We start from the raw sequence: 26,702 nt of genomic DNA, 5'->3' as shown, positions 1-26,702 counted from the left end.
AGTTCCTATTAAATGGTCTGTTTAGAAGACCATGGAGAGTTTGTGCAGAACACTCAATCATTTGGCTTCAAACATGAGGCTTCACCTTTCTTTTCTATCATTTGAAGAAATAACTGATAGTGATCGGCATGAGTATTTCCTATACATAGAACATTTAGGTTTTTATTATATTACCAGGACATAAGTTTGGGGAAAGAAGATATAAACATGTTTAGCCTCTGAATATAAGCTGTGTAGAAATGTTATATTACCTGCTTGAAACTGAAAATGTAGGTGACATCATGTTCAGGAATTGGGCCCAGCTTTGCTTACAAATCAGCTTGATGATGAGGTTGCAAAAGTTATAGTTTCATTGCTTTCACAGACTGAATTTATTAGCTTCTTGAAATTGATTTTGGATGCCTTTCATTTGCCATTGGGCTAAAGTCAGAAGCAAAACGATGATATACCACATTTTGCTCTCTCTTCTTTTCATTGCCTAACTATTGTTATTGAATAAAAGACATTCAATATATTTCAAAGAGGCAGAGAGCATGCTTCATTTTCTTTTTAATTGACGTAAGTTTAGCTGAATGCAAGTCCTACTATTCACAGCTAGCAACTGGGGGGGAGGGAGTGTGTTGGGGGGTATCAGTTTATATCAGGGCTGAAACTGGAACCCAAAAGGACTGCCAAACTTTGTAGTGTTTTATTTACTTGGAAAGAATGGTGCAAAAGTAATATCGATGCAGCACTATGAAAGTGTTCAAGTAGTTATCTTTGGGAAGATAATGTGAACTCAGCAGTATCATTGCTCTGATCTTTGGTTAAAGTCTTACAAAACTAGATTGTTGTTTGATTGACAACCTTGTCAGAGAGTGAATGAAGACTGACACTCTAATATTGAAAATGCAGCGTTTACAAAACTTAAAGCCTAAGTTTTCTCATGACACTGCTTCTTTTGTGGAAGAGTGAATTTCACATTTAGTTTTAAATAAGTATACCTTGCTGGGTGCAGCTAAAACTTATGATTTTAGTCTATTGGCTTACAAAAGTCACTTACTGAAATATTTGATACAGATGTTTTCATAGGAGCAATATGGCCAAATTGTATTAGTGACACTAGGACTTATCATTTGAAAGCTTAAGTGGTCTGGTAGTTATCACAGGTCAATACCAAATTATGATTCTGTTCCTCAACAGAAAAGTCTTTCCTTTCAAGCTTTTGCAAGCATCATAGCAGATTTCTACACTGGACTTTTGTTGTTCAGGGGTGTGAAAAAAGTACCCCCCGAATGACAAAAGTTTTACTGACAAAAAGCACTGGTGTGAATGGCACTTTGTCGGCAGGAGAGCTTTCCTGCTGACAAAGCTACCACCGATCCTTGGCGGTGGAATTTTTTTGTTGTCGGGAAGAGCAGCTACAGTGCGCTCCTTTTAGCGGCACAGCTGTGTCACTAAAAGGTGCATTGTGTAGACATAGCCTAAGAGTCAAGGTCTGATTCTGGTCTCACTGAAATGAATCTCAAAACTTACATAACTTCAGTAATGCTGGATCAAGCATGTTGAATTAGGGCATTAGTGCCAATATCATTGAGGGGCTTTGTCATTGTTTCAGTTACTGTATGAGCCTGTATTTCCAGCCTGCTCTCAAGCATATTGCAATATTCTTCAGGGGAGTGAAGGCGTTTGTTTTAAATATACATACAAATACAATATTAATCAAAATTAAACTAAATTAACTTGATATTCAAAATATGTTATCCAGATGTTTTGGTTTATTAAAAATAATTGATCCCTGCTGTTTTTTCTACTGATTCTTTTTTTTTAATTTGACTAATACTTTTTATGTTCATCTGTTTAAAAAGAAATCTGAAATGACGAAAACATTACTGATGTAGTTAAAAGGTAACTATGAACCTGGTTTTGTCAGTTTCCATATCAAAATCTGGGGAGCATGGAAATGTCCAGGTCCTCCCAAAACTTATCTTCTCTTACCCTCAGACTTTCCCTCCTCTGACTCTTCACCTACTCCAGGCTTACCTTCAAATCCAGTTTTTCTCCTTACCTCTGACATAGTCAGAGGAGTGTGTGTGTGTATATATGTCTATTTATGCATACATGTTTGTACGTAAAATACACTATCACCACTTTATCTACCCAAATATCTTAGCTGGCTTTAATATGAAAAAAAAAGGATGGATTGAAAGACAAGATTAAACAACTGTAATCAGTGTAAAACGATTAACAAAAAACATTTGCCAATTTCTGTTAATTAATTTGGATTTCCCCCTTCCCCCACACAGTGAGCCATATTCCCTGAATCTGCCCTGACATTTGAGCCAAATTTTCAAAACAGTCTCCCAAATTGCACCAGTAAAGTTTGCATGTACACCTGGTTGCATTCACAAACATATGAGAGAAATTACCCATTTAAAGATCTGAACTGGATGAATGGCTAATTTGAGAAAGTTTATGCAGCGAAGTATAAAGAAATTATGTTCAAAACCTCATTCATATCAAAGTATTTCTTAATAATGAGCAATATTTGAGTTCTCTACACAGAAATCAGAATCTCAATTTTATTTAAAAAATTCTTTAAATATGTGTCTGAAATTCCTCTGGGAATCAATGTTTCTTGGAAGCCAAAGACAAACTTTTCTAAGCTGATTCCTAAATTGTGCCTACAACACTAACATACACAAAAATCCCTATATGTTAAAATGTAGTTCATGTTTACAAACAGTTTAATATTCTTTGTTTGACAAGATTTTCTCAAGGTAACAATTTCTAATGAAATGAAATAGCATTAGTAAAATTTCCATATTTCTAATGTCTTATTCTCTTAAAAAAATATTTACAGAGACACCCATTGATAGCAGAAGGAATCACTACATTAGACTCCCCCCCACCATTCCTCTCTCACACTGCATTTGTATAGAAGTCACCAGATTAAAATACATTAAAGTATTTCACTTCTGATACGGCTTACCTTTCCGAGTTGTATAATTTTTTCTTTTATTTACCAGTCATCTGATAAATTTAAAAGAAGCCCACATATCTTATTTTTGGTCTCAGTAAGTCACAGTATTGTAATGTCTTCCTAGGTGTCATCATAATAGACAACACCTTGTAAACTAGACATTTAGAAACCATTACGTTGCTGTTTTTTCAGTAAAGTATTTCTGAGGCTTATCACATGTTGACTACAGATTTAAAGCTCTTTCTCATGTTTAAAAGAGAAAAGATAGAAAAACATGAAAAGATTAACATCTCCACGGTGCCTTCAGCAAATGACATTTCCTTAAAACGGATATGTTAGTGCATCCTCTCTTAAACCAGAAACCTTAATTTACTGTTTCCTTTCATCTGCTGAAATAATTTTTTTTTTGCCTTCAATAGTTTGTTCTGGTCATTAACATTTCTGTAAAATGAAGTTTGAAAGGTGCTTTTAATGCTCAGATAGACTACAGAGCACATTTGGCTGTTAAAATCAACCTACTTAAGGCAGAACTAATGTTTAACACTCTCAGCTATTTGAAGTAGTTCACTGCCCAGTTTAATGGTGCTGCCAAGGGCAATGAGCACATTACTTGCTATTATATTTTGCGGTGGGGGTTGTTATTTCAGCAATAAAGACAATATATGATATTTCTGAAAACATTGGTTTAAATTTTAAGCAGCATTTTCCCACTAACAAGCTGTAAACTATAATTTCTTGGGGAATGGCAGACAAGAGACACTCAACCTTGTTCCTAGCTGCAATTGCACATTGCAGTCTTTGAGCCGAATGATTTTTCATGCGAGTTCTGTTGAGAAAGACATAATCAATCAAAATGCAGTAAAACCCTAATGTAATGCAACTTGGTCTCCTATAACCAGAACTTCAGTTCACACATTGTAGCGCATCAAGACAATTTGTCTTCCATTCCGAATAGAGTTTCCCCATAGCTAGGATAACTTTAAGACATTCTACTGGACTTTTCTTTGTGTGTTTTTGAATACATGTAATATATATGTAAACAGATTATTTCATGGGAAAGTTAGTGCACGCAACTTCCATTCAAGAAAATGAAACCAGTTTTTTTACCCAGGGAAGTCAGTGGAAACCTCTGCACTAATCTTCAGTGGGAACTGTGCATGTACACTGAATGCAGAATTTGACCCCAACTAACTGAGTGGATGTAGCATATCCACTATTTCTGTTCCTATCTCTGGTCCTGACTGCCTAGCAGCATATCTGCTATTTCTTGCCTGATGAAGAATATCTGAGAAAGGATTAAAGATAAAGTAATAAGTGTTTTCTGCTATATTTGGAATAGTGAGCTGAATTGTTCCCTTAGCTATTCTGGTGCAAATTCACTGAGTTCCGTGAAGCTGAATAGATGTAATTGAGAAGAGAATTTGGCTCATTGTTTTTATATATCTTTTAACAAATGTAGCTGGGGAAAAAAGGCAATTGTTCATACAAAGTGAGTAATAAACATCCAATTTATATCAACTATGCATTTTAGGGGAAAGAATTTGAAGTAGAACTTGAGTTTTATACAATATAAATTTTTTGTACTTGCAAGCAAAAATTTGCACTTTTTAAAAAGCAAAATAAATATTGATTCACTGGATAGACCAGAAACAACGTGAGACATAACAAGTGACATTTCCTGCTCCAAAGTACCTCATTGTAATGGACCATGTTATTTTAGACTGTGAGTATAAATTAATTTGTTTCTACTAGTATTCCGTAACAGTTCTTGAGACACAGTCATGCACATAACATTTTTAGTAATTATAGCAGTTTGCCATTTTCATCTGTTCTATGCTTATTTCTTTTCTGACTTCAAACTAATGTATTTCAAACTAATGAGGGTTCTTCATACTGCCACTTAATAGAGATTATCAGTTCCTATTGCCTACATTTCAGAAACAATATAGATTTATTTTATTTTAAGAATGAAATCTAGTTACCTGCACCAGGCATTTTTCACACGAGTAATTCCAGTAGTGTCACTATCTACCCAGGGATAAAAACCCATGGCTGACTTGGGTAAGCTGACTTGGATTTGCGGAACTCGGGCTCCAGGACTGCAAGATTGTTGTGTAGATATTTGGGCTCAGGTGGGAATCCGAGACCTGGGACCCTGTGAGGGTGGAGGGTCTGAGAGCTCAGCTCCAGCCCGAGCCCAAATGTCTGCACCACAATTTTTAGCTCCATAGCCCAACCCCGCAAATCTGAGTCAACTGACCTGGGCCAGCCATGGCTGTGCCATGAGTCTTTTATACTCATGTAGATGTACCCTGAGGTACAACTGACCTAATGAAATCAATGGGACTTTCTCATACAAATAAGGTGAGCACAATTTGTCCCCATGGACTTGATTCCAGTTTAATCATTTATATTATTGTGTCTATGCCTGCGGATGCTCCACTGGAGCTGCGGGACCAGCGGACCCTCCGCAGGCACGTCTGCAGGAGGTCCACCGGAGCCGCGGGACCACAAATTGTGTCAGTGCATTTTCAGTCAGTGTTTTTTATTAAAGCAAATTAACGCAAACAAGATAGGTCATGAAATTAAGAACTTTTTGTGTTGTTTGAAAACAATTGTTTGAGAGGTTACATGCTACTTCATTAATCTGAACAGTGAGTGGCCCCTGATTATTTTTTTTTCACTTTTTGTAACAAATGTTTAAAAACTCATTTACAAGTAATAATCAAGATTGATAAACTTTCTGATCCGGAACTTAATGATTGCTTGGGGACTGAGTGACTACTGACTTGCATGTTTGCACAAGCTTCACAATTACTTTTTGTTACACTGGGTTGCGACAACCTTTGTAAAACCATAGGCGCTCAAGAGGCAATGTGGACCGCATCAAGACATTTCAGAATTTTAAAAAACCTGATGATGCTGATTTCAAATACTACTTTCAGTTTAGAGAAAACAGCCCTGCCTTGGTAATAATCTTCAATTAAAAAGTTATATTTTGTTGTGTTTGCTTGAGTGAATAAGAGCTGGAGAGGGATAGCTCAGTGGTTTGAGCATTGGCCTGCTAAACCTGCAGTTGTGAGTTCAGCCCTTGAGGGGGCCACTTGGGGATATGGGGCAAAAATCAGTATGTGGTCCTGCTGGTGAAGGCAGGTGGCTGGACTTGATGACCTTTAAGGGTCCCTTCGAGGTCTATGAGCTAGGTATATCTCCATATATTATTACATTAACTGTTTGACATATTTTATACTCTAAATAGCAACACACAGCTGTAGCCCATTCTGTATCATCCAAATGAGTTTGCACAAGAAATAAAGGATTGCCATCTGAACAATACTGAAGGCAGACAAGAGCAGAAAAAGGCAGTTAAACATTACAAAAAAATAAAAGGTCCTTTCAAGAGAGAAATTTCTGAACAAACACTTCAGTTTTACAGAGGAAACTGTGAGATGGCATACACATGGATACAGTATGCTACTATTGGGTGGGATTCATTAAGCTTCATTTCCCTGCACTGACATGAACGGATATGTCAGCCATTCACTCGAGTGGTGTGCAGTGTCAAAGCAGGGGAATATAATACTTCAGAAATGAGCAAGTCAGTTTACGAAGGATTGGTTATTAAAACCCATGAGAAGTAGTAGTGTTAAAAAAAACCCTGAAAATTAAATGGATGTTTGCATTTATCCACAAAACAGAAAAATTAATACAGCTTACAAACATCAAACAATATTACTTGAGATAACATACTCCCCACCTTACCTGGGAAATGTCCCGCTAAAGGATCACTTGCATCAGTGTGCCACAATTTCTGTATTTTTGGATGATGCATGTCTGCATGAGTAGTTATTTTTTAAAACTATATTTCCCTGTTAATCTTAGAATCCAGGCAAGAACTAATTTTAAACAAGAATGTAAAGGTTTCCATTTGGTAAGAAATATCTCTCGTGTTTTTTTTAACTTCCCTTGAAAAGTAATAGCCTATCTTAATGGGAAAATAGTTCATGAAACTTGAAAAAGATTAGCAAAACTCAGACTCCACTAAACTCCCCTATTGTATAGCTGTTTAAAAAGTAACACCAAACCAGTGACAGAAGATATGCGAGCATTTCATCATTATAAACGTGTTTGAACAAAATAGTTAATACTATTCATCCTTCATTTACCTCTCAAGACCAGAACTCAGGTGTTTGTGTTTTGCATGCAGCAGATGTTGGCATATTATTATCAGAATTTACATGTGGGGCTGAGCTTTACTGCCAAACATTAGCATAAGCATCCCACAGAAAGAAGAGTCTGTTTTCCTCATGTTGGCTTGCAGTTTGAGGCTTAGGGTATAGCTAATTGGACACAGAGGCTCATATGGGCCTTTAGGGCCTACGGGGAGAGAAAGACAGTAGGGAGTCAGGGCCTACCAGGTAACTAACTTTTGTTCTGAAACTTAATAAACATTGTTTTGATCAACCCCTAGAAATTCAGCTCCCTGCACTCTTTTAATTGTTTCGGCCATCAAATGTTACAGGAAAAGCCTAGGAGCCTTGATCTTAGCTATTAGCATGTAAAATATTGTTTAATTTGTTATTAGTTAAGGGATGTTCCATCTGATACACTTTTTGATGTACAGGCAATCACTCCAATGACATATCCAGATGAAAAGTTGTATACTTGCCATTCACTGTGGTGTACAGTGTTTACAATGACCCTACCAGGATGCTGCCAGGAGGAAGTAGGTAGGCTCCTCCTTCCCGATGGCTAAACCCATCCTGACTTTCTGTTTCACCTGTGGATATAACAGATAGAGGGTCAGGGTGTGTGTATGGGGGGGAAGGAGAGATGTACCGTCTTCCTGCTCAGGTTTTTCTTTCTGCTCTCCTTCTCTCACTTTGGTCTCTGGGGGGTGCTAAACTTGTTGAAGAGCATGGAATGAGTTGGGAAACAGTAGCCTGAGCAGTTACTGGATTGTAAAGCAGTAAGTTTTGAACATTTGACTCTTGCTCACGTTCACATTGGTTTTATTGATATACTGATCCCATCTACCACTTGGGTCAGGAAGGAATTTTCCATTTTGGCATATTAGCTGAGAGTTAGGAAGAGTTCTCTGGAGTATCACGTGAGGATTGTTTGGTGAGAGAGTTCTGCCCTGACTTTGTTGTAAACATAGGAAGCTCTTAGTAACTGGAAGCTGTTGTAGTGCTGACATATTTGAGCCCACTACTCATCCTGTTACTGAGATTTAATGTCAAAGCTTTAGGAATAGGGCAGCCTCGTGACAGGACAGCCGATGGTTTAGTATTAATCCAAACTCAAGCATTGGGGACTGGAGGAGGGAGGGGCTGTCACTGTTCTGGAATAACTGCACCTCTGACCCCTTTGTGGCCTCCTTGTGAGCACCCCTCCCCTCCACTCATATTTCATACCTGGAGCTGTCACATTTCTCCAGGCAGTAACTTTCATTGCTCTCTTTTCAGATTAGGAATTAGGTGGTACGTGCCTCCTGCAGCTCACTGTGATCACTTTAGCAAGTCTGAGTTTAGCTCAGCAATTGCTGTCTTGCTGTCTCCATGGGCTGTGACAGGGTTAGCCAGTGACCAGCCACCCTTCACAAAGCATTACAGAGAAAACAAATCTTGAAGACAGTAACCCTATATGCCTGCCTGTTTTACCAGCTGTCATGAGTCTTCCACATGGAAACCCTGGTAGGTTTTGAAGTCCTTCAAACCCTTCCAGCAGGATTTGTTGCTCTTGGTTAACGTTTCATATGAGTTCTTGGATCCAATGAGGATGACCCCTCCCCTATAGCAGGCTGCCCACTTTATACAGTTACTGGTCCTTTGTCTGCTGGGTCTCTTGAACCTGGTCAAAACCTGTATATGCAACTTCCCCCAGGAGTGGTACTTCTGCAAATTTGTTTAACTGTTTAGAGATTATCAGTAATTACCTCCTAGTGATGTTAGTTACTGATAGCCCATTCATACTAAGCGACTTCTCATCAGTTATTGAATTGCTCGTCTTATTTCAAGAAAGAAGTTAACCCTTTGCCACCTTTATTACCTGGTGAGCAACAGTACAAAGTGAGAGGGGAAACTGAGTCACACATTTCTTTATAAAAATAAATTGGAAATTTCACAGATCTCCACTGTGATTAAAGGATAATTGTGACCAGGCAGTAGCATAAGCATAGGTGAACGAGAGCCTCCTCCCAGGAGAAAGGCCAGGTTGGATACTTACAGTGTTAGGGTCCTGATGACTAGATTCCCATAGGCCTTAGTAGTCTACAGCAGATAAAGAGCCTGTAGGGATTGAGGAGCTGGTAGGTAATTTAAATTTTACTCTGAAGTTCAGTAAAATGTAAACTTTTAATAAGGTTGCAGCCAGAGGCCTTTCTATGTCAGACATGTTATTGGCAGTGTCCGTGACATAGCATCTCTACTTTATGTATTAAATTAAAGATGATAGCAGGTAAACTCAGAAGGAAATAATACCTCATGTTTCATGTCTGTGAGTATATGTAAAACCAATGCATGACTAAGATAGAGTATATTCAAATGCTGGAATATAGGAACAGAACGCTATTCTCCTTTTTTGGCCACGTTTAGAATTCCTTCCCTGCGTTATGGCAAGGAAACTGTGGAGAGATCATTCTTATTGTGTGTATGTACACTTCTAAATAAAGCCAAAATTAGAGTCCAAATCGTACTGTAAAGGATTTTCTAGTAATCACTTTTGAGACCTGCTTGATTTTAAAAATGTAATAATCATGCTGGTGAATTTTCCCCTATTTCCACTAATAATTATTTCCTGATTAAAAATGCCCTGGCCTGACAGCACCAGGGAAATTAATAGGAGAAGCTCTCTATGAGTTTTAGAAGATAAGCAAAGACATATTCCATCTCTTAAAATTATTTAAGCAGGTGCTGTGGGAAGCCATTGCTTTTATAAGGCTCTTCAGATGTTTACAGCAAAACATTTTTTCCCAGTGATTGAATTTTTCAAAGTACTAAAATACCACAGAGAAATATGTTTCCCACCAGTTTTATGGCTCCCTGGATGCATTCTCTACAAACCTTCTATCTGCTTGGACACAAACACTCTATTGCAAAAAGATATCTTGCTATTTTAACAGGCTATACTGCTTTGAAAGGACACAGTTGCAGCACCAATGGGAATGTCAGTACCTTAAGAATAATACTGCTTTAAGGATACTATTTTATTAAAGCAGACCTGAGTAATTTGTTCCTGACTGTTATACACCCCTATTTTATTAAGGGTATTTTACATCAGTGGAGGAGATTACTACCACTCTTATTTTCTCCACTGCTTGACTTTAATGTATGGTGTGGGATATAATATTTATTAAGCCTAAGCAGCGGAGGACATAATAGCAGAATTGTTCTTTATAACCTATTTCATACAGTTGTAAAATAAACCTTAATAAAACAGAAATAATTACCCAGGAGTAGGAAATGCAGTCTTCAGACTGTTTCAGATATTTTGAAGGATTCTGAAAGTTTAACTGCTGTTTATGCACCTACATTATAAATAGAACTTAATAATAAATAATAAAATAATAATAATATAATATAATAGTAGTAGGGTGCCGTTTAAAGTAATGTGAGATATCAAGTGTGTTATCATAAACTATCTAATGTAAAGTGTTTATATATGAAACAAATCTATCACAAATAATGCTTGTACTTGTTACCTAAAAGGGAATTTTTTTTTTGAGGCTTGTGATTACTATTTATTATTTATATTCTGGTTGCATCTAGAGGCGCCAGCTGATGGTTATCTTGCTAACACTGCTGTAAAAATAGCGATGTAGACAGTATAGTAACTCCTCACTTAACCTTGTAGTTATGTTCCTGAAAAATGTGACTTTATGCAAAATGATGTTAAGCAAATCCAATTTCCCCATAAGAATTAATGTAAATGGGGGGTGGGTAGGTTCCAGGGAAATTTTTTTCACCAGACAAAAGACATTATATACATATACAGTATAAGTTTTAAACAATTTAAAACAAACAGTTTAATATTGTACACAGCAATGATGATTGTGAAGCTTGATTGAGGTGGTGGAGTAAAGGGGTGGAATATTTCCCAGGGAATGCCTTGCTGCTAAATGATGAACTAGCACTCGGCTGAGCCCTCAAGGGTTAATACGCTGTTGTTAATGTAGCCTCACACTCTACAAGGCAGCATGGACTGAGGCAGGAGGGAGGAAACAAATAGATGCAGGGCAGTGGCTGCAAACACTTCCCTACAAAAACTAAACATGATGAGCCTGCGCTATCCAGCTGGAGTGCACCACTCCCTCCTCCTGACAGCACATGCATGGCTGCACAGGTGCTAACTTTTCCAAGGTGCTGGTGGGTGCATACATAAGTGTGTGAGAGAGAGACGTGCATTGCCCCTTTAAGTATGCTGACCCCACTTCAAGTACATTGCCCTTTTAAGCAGATCAGCCAGTTCAGACAGGAAGCAACAGATTCCAGCAAGCTCCCTCCTTTCTGTCCCTGAGCCCTGGCCCCCTCCTCCGCTGTGTGGAGAGGGGCTACAGAGTGGGGAGCAGGATCAGGGGGACAGCCTCATATCAGCACCCCTCTCCCGCTCTCCCCCAGCAAGCAGGAAGCTCCCGGAGCAGCTCTGAGGCAGAGGGCAGGTCCGGAGCAGCACAGCAGTGCGGGGAGGGACAGCTGACGTGCTGCTGGGCTGCTGCTGAGCCACATACCTTACAGGGAATTTAGGGGAGCTGATGGGGGCTGGGGGGCTGTCAGCCCCCCTGGTTCTAAGCCCCACAAGGAGGGGCTGCTCTTCCAGAGAATCCAGCAAGCATTGGACAAATCAGGCAGCTGCCAAACAACGACTTTAAAGGAGCTTGTTCCCTAATAGATCAGCGATGTAACAATGAAACAATGTTAATTGGGACAACGTTAAGTGAGGAGTTACTGTACTTTAAAGTTGAAACTTGGACTGAAGCTTGGATGCTGAAGTCCACCCCCTCCCTATGCTTCAGAGCCCTGCTTGTGAGTTTCACTAACCTGAGTCTGTCGACCTGGGCTGTATAGACATATCCAATGTATGCAATGTTGGGTTAAAATTAGGCCCTGGCTGACATGGGGATCAGGAAGGATCTATACCGTAGATTTGGTTTTGTAAATAAGAAAAATAATGAACTTTTCCCAACTTGATTTTTAGTTTTAAATTATTGAAGTCTTGTTACTCTTAAAAGGTTACTGCTGCATTAACTAAAATATTGCAGCCTTGCTTCTGTTTGGCAACATTGTTTCCATAAATACTATAGAAGAAAGGGCTAAAGCAAAAGAATATGGTGAGAAAATGGAAAACCTATACAAAAATATATTGTTTATATGTGGTAAAGAGCCAAATTATTATTAGAGTGAATGAGATGTTAATGAATAGCCAGATCACTGCCTCTTTTGGTTCGGGGTTGGGAAAGGGGATTGTTTTAAATTTTATCCTGATATTTTCTTAGAATCTTCTGATTACACCACAGCAGGCAACTCCTCTGAAAGAAAGAATTCAAAGGTTAAAACCCTTATGTCCCCTGGATGATCCGTGCTGCCTCTTGGCCTTCTTTGGTTCCCTGTCAGAATGGCTCCTGGTATCGCTTTCACTGCTGGCTGTAGCCTTTAGAGCATCTCTTAAAGGCATGGAGGGGACAGTTTCCACTAAGGAGCTAATATAGCTTTGCACTATATTAATTTCTGAGCAGATTTTCCAACAGGATTGAGGGAATGATGCATGTAGTTCCCCATCCTCCATGATCTTTACCGCCTGTTGTACTACTCCCCTCTGTGTATAGATAGCGCCTGAAGTTATACTAATTATGTAAACTGACGTTCTTACAGTATGTGAGAGGACAGGGCAGTGAGCAAAGAGAGGCACTTAAAAACACCTACAGTATGACAAGTAGTAGAGTAATTGCTGAAAAAGAAGTCTTTTCTGCCATGCCTTCCCTTCAACATCTGTTGCTCCATATGGAGTCATAAATATTTGCAACAAAATAGTTGAAGAAATAATCTCAACATTAATAGAAAAAGGCTGAATCTGCCAAGAAAATTTAAGTTTTTTTTTTCTTGGCACGTTTTACCCACCCAACCTCATCTGAGAGTTTAAATCTCAGTGGAAGAATAGTCTGACAGCAGTGAAACCTAAACCTTATCATGAGAAACACATGTCAATTTGAATAGGAAACAGTTAACTCAGAAAGATTTTGTAGACACCATAGTTTTTTGCCCTCTCTTGCTTTGCATCCCTCTGATCCAGAATGGGGAGATCTTTGGAAAGCTCTGTAATAAAAGTGTTCTTGGCATTTGCAGCATAGTTCAAATCCTTGCTTTTGTAGTTGGCCACTAGAAATAATAATTGTATATTTGTGCAAGGGAATGGCAAGGATAATATTACTAGTGGGTGCCTGTTATTTTAATAAAGCTTCAAAAAGTTGTCATATGGCAAATAAAATTTGATAGTACTTGAGTTTTCTTGTAGGATTAAGGACTGCTTTGTAAAGGTCCATTAAGGGAACATCAGTTCAAAACTCAGCATCCACGTTACAAAAGCTGCATACCTCCTATTAGAACCTAACTAGAATAAAATAACCAGACTACAAATTGTAAATAGTAGGATATTATTTAATATTGTTTGGTAAGTATTTTATAGGAAATGGCTATTGTATGAGTAGAATTTGTTTGTACTTAGGAGTTTTGTTAAAGAACAGATCCGTACCCAGGTGGTGATGGGATTTTTTTGAAGTTTATTTTTATTAAGCCCTGCACTCAAGCTATTTTTAAAGCAGCTCTCAAGACCATTTCCCAGGCTTGACACCAGCAAACAGTATGCATTGTTCCTCAATTTCTTATTCAGTATTGCAAAATAAATTTCATCTAACTTTGATTCTTTCCTTGTTAAGGTTTAAATTAATAAAAACCCCTAATTTTTTATTGTAAGAGACAAATATATTTTAAATATGTGCAACTATAAATAGATATAATTTTCAATGGTACTAATGAGAGCCCACTGACGTAAATGTCAGATCTGTATAATTATCCAAGTGTCCCTTGTTAAAGAGTGTACAGCTAAAGACAAACTGCAAAATGTTGTTTCAACCTATTCTAGTCAAGTTTTCCATTCCACGGCTATCTCTGACTCGTCTTTCCATTGAAATACTTCCTAAGTGCCTACTTCATAAAATCCTCCTGGTAAATGTACCCTCATAACTCCTGAAAACAGCTCTATAGAAAAGGCAGTATATGCATTGCTTACACTATTTTCTCTCTTTTATTTACTACTGCAAATAGTCTGCTTTTCTTAAGCCTTCACATTGCTTCAAGTGTTATAGAAGTGATCTACGTTTTCCCCTGGATGTGTTGAAAACAATTACAAGGTTTTATTCAACACTTCTTCAAAACAAAATAAATTGATTTTTAGAGTGAGTGGATGAAAAGCACAAGGGAACTGAATAAGGTGATGTGGAGGATAGCTGGCTTTACTGTTTACTGCTAGCTTCCAAAGCTTTTAGGGCATCCTGAAAATTCATACATAATGGTTAAGTTTTATGGTTAAAGTGAGGGGTAAAGTGCACTAGTGAAAAACACTATTGTGACATGAAGTGATATAGAGCCATTTTTAAATGGACCAAAGTTCGATTTAAACTTGGTACACTGGAATAATTGCCCTCATTGACCTTCTGCATTCAGGGAGTGTAATTAAGAAAAAAAAGGAGTTACTTTAAATTTAGCACCTGAATCACACGCTTAAAGCAGTAAATGTTTTTGACTTGTGCCAGATTAGGAGGCGACATCACTTTACTCATTGATGAAAGGAACTGCTCACCTCCTGGCACAGAAGCAAAGAGGGTTTGCAGAGCGGTTAAGTCATTGCAGACAGATAACTGTCTTTGCAGACTTCATATATATTCCATACATGTTTGAAATAAACACATCTTCTTTACTATCTGTCCCACTATAGTGGAAACTGAGCTCACAACTTACTAAGGAAGCATTGGAGATGCCAAGATTTAAAAAAAATCAAACAAAATCTTCATTTTGATAAACAGCCCTGCGTGAGTTTGAGGGCCTGAGCCTACACGAGCATCCACAAGTGTCAACCCTTAGCTTGATGAGAATCCTACTAAAATAAATTGTCAAGAGTTCCACTGACTTTCAGGCATAGGTATCCTTGTGGGTGCATCCCTTTGGAGGATCAGGACCTAAATCTGTGTACAGGGAGACTAGATTTTTTTGACACAGTAATACTAGAGAGCAGTGTTCATTGACTTCAGTTGTAGATGTTCAGTTCTTCTAAAAGATAGGTGCACAGCACCTCCTGTGTTTTATACCTCCTACTATAAACAACTACAGGCATCTTTTCTTAAATAAGTACAGGAGAGAATATACTGCTGCAGAATATTTTTTCCTTTAATGAAACATATGGGACCTGATCCTAAAATAGGGGGCAATTTCATTTTAAAAAAATGTTGAAAGGGAATAATGTTTTCAGTAGTAGACAGACATTTTAATTTATCCCAGTAAATTGGTGCAGAGGAAAATAAGTATTTGTAACTATATCTTCAATCCCTTCCCCCCATTCAAAGAACACCACAACTGTTTACACCTTTCCCATAAGGATGTAGGTTTCCACCGCTTCATCACTTGGGGAAAAAAATACAAAGGGTTATCACTATCATGGTTATTCTTAATTTCTTCTTGACAACCTTTGAGAAGTCTTTGTCCATCACAAGCAGGGCACATTGCCTACATAGCACTAAGATGGTTTATTAATAAAGACCAGAAATTTAAGTGATACTAAGCAAGAGAAAAAGAGCATGGTATAGTTACAAACCAAACCAAAAAAAAATTGCTAGCGACTAAAACTTAAGTCTAGGAAGTTATATCTTTGCCTACAACAGTTTCTCACTTAAGCTAGTTACCAGCTGCTCCTTCCTTTCAGGTCAAGAGGCTCCAACTTTCACAGACTCATACGGTGCTGCGCCCTACGTGGTGGATAAAAAGGCGTTTTTTTCATTCCCTTATGTTACTCACACTCCATTGTCTCCACTGTGAGAGCCAGGAGGGTATCCTGAGGTGCAGACTCTGTCACCTGGCATATTTACTAAGTTGACTTCTCTGCTTGTTTGCATGATGGCATTGGTTACCTTATATGTATGTAAATATACTTTCATTGTCGTCTGTCTGTAATCAAGCTGGTCAGACAGGAAAGCCACATTGCTTTGTCAGGCTTCTTGCATGCTCTGCCTCCCAAACACAGGGGTTTTTTAAGACCATATTTACAGCACGCACATATTGGAAAAAACACACCCTCTCTCTACACTACCCATACATACATAACACAATGATTTGTCAGCCCCAGTATGTCACCAGTTTATGTATGGTCCCTTATATGGCTGCTTTTAGATAAATATTATGATAACTCTGTGTTGTGTGTGTCAGACCTGATATGAGTTAATGTATGGTGGGCCCTCTGCCACTTGGCAGCGAGGGGGCGCTTACAGTCACACATAGTCTTATGGGCTAGTGCAGCTGTGTCAGCCCCAGTATTGCCAATAGAGTTTCCCAACTGATTATATTTGTGCTAGTTCTGACAACCTAGGGCTAAGCCCTACACAAGTAATTTTTTAACCCTGCCTCCCCAACCCAGACCCACATGTTTGTCACCTCTTCTCAATTGTAAACCCTTTGAGGCTATCACTGTAGCTGCTTGGGTTGGGAAGAAAATTAATCAGCTGTGTGTAGACGTTAGCCAATCAGGAGCAATGGGTGCCAACTTGGTGGGCTTATAAATAATGTTTTAGGATGTGAATAGAAGGGAACTAGATTGTTTTCATACTCATGGTCTATCAAGTGTGTGAGGTGCATATCACATAGAGTTAAAAGAATGTGCTTAACTAGCAGGTTTCTTCTTTAATAAAACTATTGACTAGCCTATTGGTAGTGCGCTGCACTTTCAGGTTGGAGACTAGTCAATAGCATCTATTCCCAGTCCTGATTTTTAGTCCATAGGCTGGCGTTTGACTTCCCAATCAGGACTGGGCAAGAGACTGGTGAGCCAGAAGATGAACTGCAGTGGGCTGTTGGAGCTACAGACATTTTTTTAGCCATCTAAAATGTAATTTTCAGGAGTAGCATTCAATTCATTCTTGGTATTTACTGTATATTTCTTTTCTGCAAATATAATTCTTGCCTTCCTTTATATCTAGTCAGCACAGCCTCAAGCAAGAAATTAAAATAAAAAGACTTGCCCTCTAAATGGACTCCTGAATGCTATTACAAAGTGTGCCAAGTTTAACAAACAGGCTCAATAAAAGCAGGCTTCACTTTGCCTCAATAAATGGAAAGGTTGTTTGTGTCCTTGGTTAGATAGTAGTTGTCCCAGCTGTATTTCTTGTTTATTCTATTGTGTTATATGTATGAATGCTGCTTTTAATATGTACAGTTCTAGTGGGCTTTAAATTCAAAACGTTTCAGTCAAAACTTTTTCTCCTTTTACTATAAAACTATGTACTTATTTAACCCACAAAACATGCTTCCAGCACTTGCCACTGTTTAATTACTTTGTCAGTTAGGATTTCTCAAGCCTCGCTAATACATTTCTGATGTTGTGTGCACTTATTCAGACTGTGGACAAAATGTAGACACCATTCAGATGTGAAGACCTATTACAAGATTGAAATAGATTTCTAATGCATTTATCATTCATCTTTGCAGTGTGTGATTTCAATCAGAAAAAAATGATGAATGGTTTGACAGTTTCCACCCATATACGCTAAAACATAATATGCTTCTACTAGTTTTCAGCTATTACAGACTTTAACATGCAATGTGACCTTGGTCTGCAAAGCATGTTTGGTTAGCACAAAAACTTAATCATAAGGAGTCATAAGTAGAATCCTTCTTCTTTACTGCCCTTTTTCTGGGACTAGGAAATTTATTGCTTGTGGGACAGGTAGGATATGAACAATGGGCCAAATAGAGTCCAGGGTTATCTCATCTGTGTGAAAACTGCTGCTGAAAATCGATGTGACCTCTGCTACACTGTCATCCCAATTCCCACCCTCTGTGTCCTATTTGTCTTTTGGTAGAAGCTTAGATCTGTGTGCTGTCTCTATGTGTCTCTCTTGGGCCAGATTATCAAAATGAATCATTGCCTGCATACCTCTTATATTTCTATTTATTTTCCTGGTGTTGACTAGGTCTGATGAAATATGATTCTTTTTGCATTTGATCCTCACTGCAGCAAGCAGCACCTAATTTAGCTGTGTCTATCTCTTTAAAGAAGAGTAATACTATTTTGAAACTTCAATCTACTATATAGCAACATTACAAACCATAGACCATGAAACCTGTCCTCACAGTCAATAGTAATTTTCCTTTCAGCCAATTTAATAGTATTACTTTCATCTCCAAGTAGGAGCGATTTCTAGACATTTTAAAGCTGTTATAGTTTTCTGTTATGCATACTTTATGTATTGCTCTCCTTTTGAGATGCCACTTTTGTTTAGCCTGCCTTAACTCTGTAGCATAAATGTCATTTCTGTGTCATATCATATGCAACAGCTAATCAATTAATTTTAAGAATTCTACTTCTCATATAAAATATTTAAACAGGAGAAATGGTGAATCAGTAAGAATGCAATGGTCTGAATATGAACCACAGTTGTTTAAAAACAGATAATTTATATGACATAAATCCAGTTTCTAAAATGTTAGCTACATAGATGTGAATCTGATGTAGGCTTTTGTTATTAATACTTGAGGCATCATTATGAAGATTTCCATTTAATGCTCCCACACAGTGAAGACAAAATACTCCTTAATATAGATTTCAATAAATATAGGAAAACTACTAGCACTCCTGGGTTAGTTGTTGGCAAATGTATTTCAGAAACATAACACGTTATCTTGTTCAAGAGATGCCTAAGCAATTTGTTTTTCAAGCTATATAACATTACCAATGTAAAGACCTGCAGTTTAATTTCTGTCATAGTATTTGTAACTGATGTACTGATTCCCGCCGACATTTTTTTTTAAAATGCTGTGGGGGAAAGCCCTGTGAATGTGATGTGATCTAATTGTAAATCTTAGAATGAATATGACCAAAGGACTTGACAAATGAAACTATCAGGATTGGTTGTGCAATTGCCTTTAGAAAACACATGCATCATGAATTTATGATCAATATATTAGTTTCAAGCTTTACTAAAAAGCAATTGCTGTGAAGATGTTCTTCATAACTTCTACAACTGCCAAAGGAATTAAAGGGATGTTTCATGGATTCCAAAAGAACACTACACAGATATATTTCTAGACATTTTAGATTCAAAGAATGTACAACAACATCTGATGTAAAATAACCGACTGAAGATTTTTTGTTCTATAGGTCTCAGCAGTAAGCTTGATACTAAATCCATTATGTGTAGAGGGTTTAAAAAAAAAGGTGATATGTCAGTTATTGCTCTGCAACAGTGGTTTGCAAATTTTATTCATTTGTGGATTCCTAAAAAATTTCGAATGGTGATGCAGACCCCTTTGGAAATCTTAGACATAGGCTGTGGACCCTGAGAGGTCTGCGGACCACAGGTTGAAAACTACTGCTCTACAATATTCATTAGTGACAGTGTTAATTAATAAAAAAATGCTTTGGGCTCAGACAGGTTGGTGAAAAACATTTAAAGATTATGTTGCTTCTTTGAAGATTAACTTTTTACATCATGGAGGAGCAATGTGTTGCCTGTCAAATAGGGAATACTATATTGGGCCAGGATCCTGCAATTTATAAAAGGCACACCAGTTTGGCTACATATTGTAAATTGCAGGAGAAGGGGTTCTCCCTACTCTACCATGATACTGCCCCCTTTCTCTTTTTACCCTAGATGAAACAACTCACCTAAAATACTCAAAGCATGTTTAGCTAATGCCGAACACTAGAAAGGATGACAATAGCAAGATACTCTGTAGGAAAATCTGCACTGACATTTCACGTACAACTGAGACTCAGTGTCATCAAGGCAAGAGGGAATAACTGAGTTGATTATACTGTTGACTCTGGGAGGAGAAAATTAAAAGGAAGGAGAACTGATAAATTCCCTGACTATAGAGGATGTCTTTGGTTGTAACAGAAAAACCCTACTTTTCATTATTCTCTGATAAACAATTCAGATCTAATGACCCGACTAACATAGCTATAATTCTGTAATATACTAACATTTGGGGTATAACGTAATATTTGTGCACCTCCTCCAGGCTGCTCAGCATGGTTTTTCTTTAACTTGTACTATTTTTCAGCCTTACCGTAATCACAATCCTTGCTGCCGTAAGACATACAATGCCAATTTTGCTATAATAGTTATGAGTTGATTTCAAGGTGAATTAAGTCCTGGCCTTTAAACATTTCAGTCACCTGCCTGTATAAGAAGGTTGCCATTGCCAATAAATTAACTTTCTGATGTTGCTTTCTAATATGTCTTTACAGAAGAGGTCCAAATTGCTATTCCAATAATGAAACCAACCTTAGATAAAGTCCAACTGGCTGGACAGACCTTGCCTCCTGGATTTCCTGCACCATTTCTTTTTGCTGATGGTTTATCATCAGTAGAAACTCTATTAACCAACATTCAGGTAAATTATTGGGAGCAGAGCTACATAATGATAAATTAACTCATAAAGAATGAACATGCAGCATTCCCATTTATTTAGTAATTCATACATTGTACAAAATCATATTTCTATGGATTCAGAGTAATCTGTAAAATCAGATCTATTTTAATGAGATTTTTGAAGCAAACTGAAGGATGCTAACTACACTTGATAGTTTGTTTAAAATGCAGTGCAAGAAACTTTTCAGAACAGCAGTAATATGTCTCTCTTTGAGTTTTTTCCCCAAATTGTACAGAACATGCATATACATATATGCAGTTTCTCTATGTTTGTGTTTCTTGAGTCCTCACATGTCTTTTACTTAAGTTTCATTTTTGTGTGATAAAAAACCTCAACAGGATGAATTTGGAAAAGCTATTTTGAGTTCACACCCCAAAGTTTCTCATAGAATATAAAATATGATATAGCTGCCTAATCTCCTCAGTTGTATTCAAAGGTCTACAAGTCATATTTTTTCTATTCTCTACATATAATAAGATCAAATGATGATGCTTTATGCTACCATTGAGATTAAATATAATTTTTCACAAGGCTGATGTATGTGTGTGCTTTTAGGGTCTACTGAAAGTAGCAGTGGACAATGCACGAGTCCAGGAAAAACAGATACAGCAGGAAAAGAAAGAGTTAAAGATGGAGCTTTGTAGAGAGAGAGAACTGAGAGAGAGCTTAGAAAGGCAACTTACAGCTGAGCTGCAAAGCAGAGGTAAGTGACTTAAGAATGGACTTTACATATGTTTTGCCTGCTCTGAGCTGCTGGTGACTTGGGCTTAGCTAGCAATCATAGATTAGCATAATGCAGTAGTGGACAAACTATTAAAGAAAGATTTAAGTTTTAATGTAAAACAAGTTTTTCTTCAGGCAGATCGGAAAAAAAATGACTGTAGGACTGTTTCCTAGAGGATAACTGGCCACAAAATATTTTGGCAGCTCCCCTAGTTGAGAGCTGATTCAGTTCCATGGCTTTCACATGTATTATTACCAGTCCATCTGTGGGTTCTTAACTTGAATTCTTGATCTGGCAGCTTTAATTTATTCTGTGTTATTCCAACTATTATCTTCACCAGTGAGGAGCAGTCTTATTTTGAGAAAGATTCACAAGGAAAGTACATTTCTAAAATGTGTTTACACCAGAATTTCTTTCATCATCTTCCCTCTGAAATAGCCCATCCTTATAATTATTACACTAAGAGGGAGGCTAGTCAGTTAGCTTCATTTGCAGATGACTCCAGTGCCACATCATGGATCAGTTGGGAGGAGAAGATGCTTATCCAAAACTGTCCTTCCCTTAGATCAGAAGCAAATAACCTTACTAATTCTCCTGTCATATTGTGGAGGGAAACACGATATAGCTCTTAAACTGGGTCTTGTAAGGCTGTAACATGAAACATAATCACAACAGCCCCATGATTGTGTTAGTTTTATAATATGGAGTCTTTAAGTGTAACATTTTTCACTGTGGTATTGCAAAGAGAGCAGACTTGTCCAAAGTTCAGAATCTACATTAAGGCGAATATGAAATGAGTAGAAGTTATAGTGAATGTGCTAAAATACTGTCCATGGATTATATCAAAATTCTACTCTTACATGCATATCTGCAGCTTCTCCTGAAGTTGAGACTGGATTATGGGGACAACTCCTGTTCTCAGTGTCAAGCCTGAGTCGATGGGCTTGGCCTGGGGAACTCTAGGAGTCAGAAGTGAATGGAGAGAAATCTCCCCGGAGATAATTAAATTGCAGAGGACCTGCAATTTGTTGTACCCCCACAATCCAAAGGAAAGAAAGCCTGGTATATTCTCAGAAGGGGAAATTCACCCCTATGTAAAGGGCCAGCAAAAAATCTGTGCATCGCTTAAGGTTCATTTAAACCATCACAATCCTTACATGAGACTTAAGTGATGTATAGACTTTGGTGGCCTCCAGCACAGGACTGAGTTTCACCAACAATCACTGATGCATCAGCCTTGGTTTTGTTCCTCTCCCAGACTATCTCCATCAGTGCAGAAAGAGCTCCCATGGACCTGGACTTTGTTACACAAAAGAGTGCTCAGAGATTGCTGAATTCCCAGCATCATGTCCCCCTCCCCACATTGTAGTGGAACTGCAGCACTTTTGCTGCAGGCAGGAATCTCTATGGCTGAATGGGGTAAGAAAGCATATTGGAAGATTGAAACTGAATCAGGCTTTGGTAGTCTCAAGATGCTGCAGTATCTGAAAATAAACAGAATTAAATACCTTCATAAAGCTGCCACAGCTTTACAATCTACATGATAAGAGAACCACTCCCTCTCTACTTTAAGGAAGTATTTTGATTACATTTTAAAATATTAAAAAGCACTAAAGTCCTTCCACTGCAGTCTTAGACCAGATAGATGGACATTGGCAATATATTCATCTGAGATGATCTGAACTATAACTTCAATATATAACTTCAGTTTTAAATGTAGTATGAAATTAGTTGAAAGGACTTTTCAATGCAGGCTGGGCCGCTTGACTTTGAGTACACCAGTTATTTCAGTGGAGACTACTTGTACGTGTAAAGAAGCTAGTTGTGGCTGTCCTCTAACTAGATCGCTAGAGAGAGCTGGGTAAAGTACTTGCAGCAAACAACTGATGTGAACATGGAAACAGTGAGCCACAGACACCATAATATGGTTAAATGCAGAGGCCGTGACTTTATTACCTGACTGGGGTAACCACCCTAAACTACCTGGCAGGGTTGTCCAGTATGAACCAATGGACACCGGTGGCCCTGATGGACTGTAAATCTGGGGTGAGTGTGAAAGCCATGCACCCTCAGTTCTAGGGTCCTGACCCACCTTATTGCTGGAGGTAGGAGAGATATGGGGAGCCACAAAATGCAGCAGACATTGCCATGCCATGTGTGTCCAGAACCAATGGCCAAGCAGCCCACTGGATTTAGGGCCCTCCGTTAGACCCTTCTGGACTCATCAAAGTTATGATAATTGTAATTCAACATGAAAAACCCATACAGCTTTGTGTCAATTTCACCATATGGGAAAAGTCACTTCCAGACCCCAAAACTGACAACCAGTATAGTCCCCAGCATCCTAATTAAAAGGTGGATATGCCAGAGATGAAACCGGAACCTTGCAATGGCTACCATGCATGGGAAGCAGACTGTATCTCTCCTTCCCCTCTTCCATCAACCAGGTGACAGCTAATCACCTGGCCTCACACCACTCCCAATGCCCAGTAGCAGCAATAGGGACTGGGACAAGCACCCAGCTGAAGCATGCAACACCGCAATTTCTCTTTCCTTTATAGTATGCAGAAGGTGGAGAAGGAAAGGGGTCGGGACAATGAATCATAGAAATGTAGGGTGGGAAGGGGCCTTGAGAAGTCATCAAGTCCAGCTGCCTGTGCTGAAGCAGGACTATACCTCGACCATTCCTGACAGGTGGTTGTCCAATCTGTTCTTAAAAACCTACAATTATGGGGATTCCATTGGAAGCCTAATCCAATGGTTAACTACCTTTATAACTAGGACATTTTTCCTAAATTTCCCTTGCTACAGATTAAGCCCATTATTTCTTGTCCTACCTTCAGTGGACATGGCAAACATCACCGTCCTCTTTCTAACAGCCCTTAACATATCTATAGACTTTCAGGTTCTCTTCTCCATACTGAACATGCCCAGGTTTTTAACCTTTGCTCATAGGTCAGGTTTTCTAAACTTTTTATAATTTGTGTTGCTCGCCTCTGGACTCTCTCCAGTTTGTACCCATCTTTCCTAAAGCATTGGACACAGTACTCCCAATGAGGCCTCACCAGTGCTGAGTAGAGTGGGATGACGACTTCCCATGTCTTACATATGACACTCCTTTTAATGCACCCCAGAATATTAGCCTTTTTCACAACTGCATCACACTGTTGACTCCTATTCAATTTGTGATAACCCCCAGATCCTTTTCAGCAGTACTACCACCTAACCAGTTATTCCCCATTTTGTAGTTGTGCATTTGATTTTTCCTTCCTAGAGCACTTTTCTTTACTGAAATTCATCTTGTTGATTTCAGACCTATTTGCCAAGGTCATTTTGACGTCATTAAAGGGCACCTGAGGGACTCTTACTTACTATTCTTCGCATTGGGACAGTTTTCAGATGTGCCTTTAATATCTCCTTAAGAAACTGCCAGTCCTCCTGAACTCCTTTTCCCCTTACATTTCCTTCTCATGGGACCTAACCTATCAGTTCTCCGAATTTGTTAACATCTGTTTTTTGAAGTCCATTGTTCTTATTCTCCTGCTCTCACTCCTTCCTTTCCTTAGAATCATGAAATTTATCATTTCAGAGTCACTGTCACTCAAATTGTCCTCCATCTTCATATTTGCTCCCAATTTTTCCCTGCTGCTCAGACTCAAGTTTAAAACAGCTGTCTCTCTGGTTACTTCGTCCACTTTCTGAAACAAAAAGTCCCCCCCAATACCTTCCCGGAACTTATTGCAAAGTTTGTGTTTTGCCATATTTCTTTCCCAAATGATGTCTGGGTAGTTAAAGTCCACCATTACTATCAGGTCTTGTGTTTTGGATATTTTTGTTATTCCTTATCCAACACCTTCCTGACTGTATAGTCTACAGTATACCCTTATCATGACATTACCCTTATTTTTTGTACCCCTTCTACCTTTACCAAGAGACCTTCAATTGGTCTGTCTCTCACCTACTGCTGGACCTCAAAACAAGTATATATATTCTTAATATATAAAATAACATCCCCTCCTCCATCCTGCCTGTCTTTCCTGAACAAGCTATACCCCTCTATATAAATATTCCAGTCACAAGACTGATCCCACCAAGTCTCTTTGATGCCAGTTAAATCATAAATTAGCTTTTGGATTAATACCTTCAAGTTCTTCCTGTTTATTCCCCATCCTCTTTCCATTTGTGTATAGGCATCTAAGCTGTTGACATGATTCCCTCACTGATTTCCTGCTTATTGCTCCTATTTAATGCTCTCAGTTAATATTTGAGGGACTGATTCACCCTTCCTCAAGGCATGTAGCACTGTTCTTTACAAGTAGTCCCCCCGCTCCCCATGAAACAATAGGACTGCATGCAGAATAAGGTTGAACTCATCTTGAAGCAGGGTAGCTGAATCTAGGTCTTAATCTTCTCAACTATTTTAAAGGATACTGAAGCAGTTTCAGGAAAAGCATATTCATTTTTTGAGCTCTTCAAAGAAAATGGCATTCCAAAGGATAGTGCATGCTCCTGGGACTCAGGAGACCTTAATCTCTGCCACTGATCTTCTGGGTGACCTTGGGCAAATCACTGCACTTCTTTGTGCCTCGGTTTCCCCATCTTTTCAACAGGGATAATAATACATAACTCCTTTGTAAAGTGCTTTGAGATCTACTGATGAAAAAGCAGTATTTAAGAGCTAGGTATTATTCTTATAATACTTTTACTTATTTTAACCTGAGTGTTGGACCAAAATTCTGGATCTGGTGGGTTGTTTCTGTTAGGAGGAGAAATTGATGACAGAATCAGATATTTCTTAGATCCAATCCTGATTTGTTTTGTTATTTAAACACAAATGTATAAAGGCCTGTTTTCCTGAATACAGTAAGACTCAAACAGCAGGAGGCTGTCTCTTTGCTGACAGTTCCAAGCCTCTTTCCAGTTAACACTATGCCCAAAAAGCTCTCTCTCTGGGCTTTTTCTCAGAAATACGCTCCTGCTACTGTTCTGATTGTCTCCTGGCTTTCTCCTTCTCTGCATATCTTGGGCTGCTTCTGCTCACAAATACAGACACCTCCATCAAACAATACCCAACCCCCTGCATTTGCATTCAGTTCCTGGTGCAGTTCCTCCATCCACATAACTCAGCTTTTGAGTAGCCTTGCAAGTGGTCGTAGCTCCTGCGGTTTCAGCCATTTTACTCCAAAATGAATCTGACTGCTTCTTACATTTATCTTGAATGAAGGACAGTCTCATGCCCACCAGCTTCAATGAGGTTTCACCCCAACTCCATAATAGTATTTATATTATTATTCATCATTCCAGATTTTATGGTACCTGGGAA

General features: G+C 38.5%; 1 protein-coding gene across 6 annotated transcripts in view; it reads left to right on the top strand.

The window, feature by feature from the left end:
* Positions 1-26,702, top strand: part of DACH2 (dachshund family transcription factor 2) — a 492,287-nt gene that overhangs the window by 442,421 nt on the left and 23,164 nt on the right. For all 6 annotated transcript variants that reach the window (XM_039489729.1, XM_039489730.1, XM_039489728.1 and 3 more), the window contains 2 exons: positions 20,471-20,616; positions 21,211-21,358. In XM_039489729.1, the coding sequence (XP_039345663.1) occupies positions 20,471-20,616; positions 21,211-21,358 (294 nt within the window). The remainder of the gene's footprint in view (positions 1-20,470; positions 20,617-21,210; positions 21,359-26,702) is intronic.

The sequence above is a fragment of the Mauremys reevesii genome, linkage group 9 (assembly GCF_016161935.1).
Source record: "Mauremys reevesii isolate NIE-2019 linkage group 9, ASM1616193v1, whole genome shotgun sequence".
Classification (NCBI taxonomy): Eukaryota; Metazoa; Chordata; order Testudines; family Geoemydidae; genus Mauremys; species Mauremys reevesii.
The sequence above is the reverse complement of the archived record's forward strand: the minus strand, read 5'-3'. Positions and strand labels throughout refer to the sequence as shown.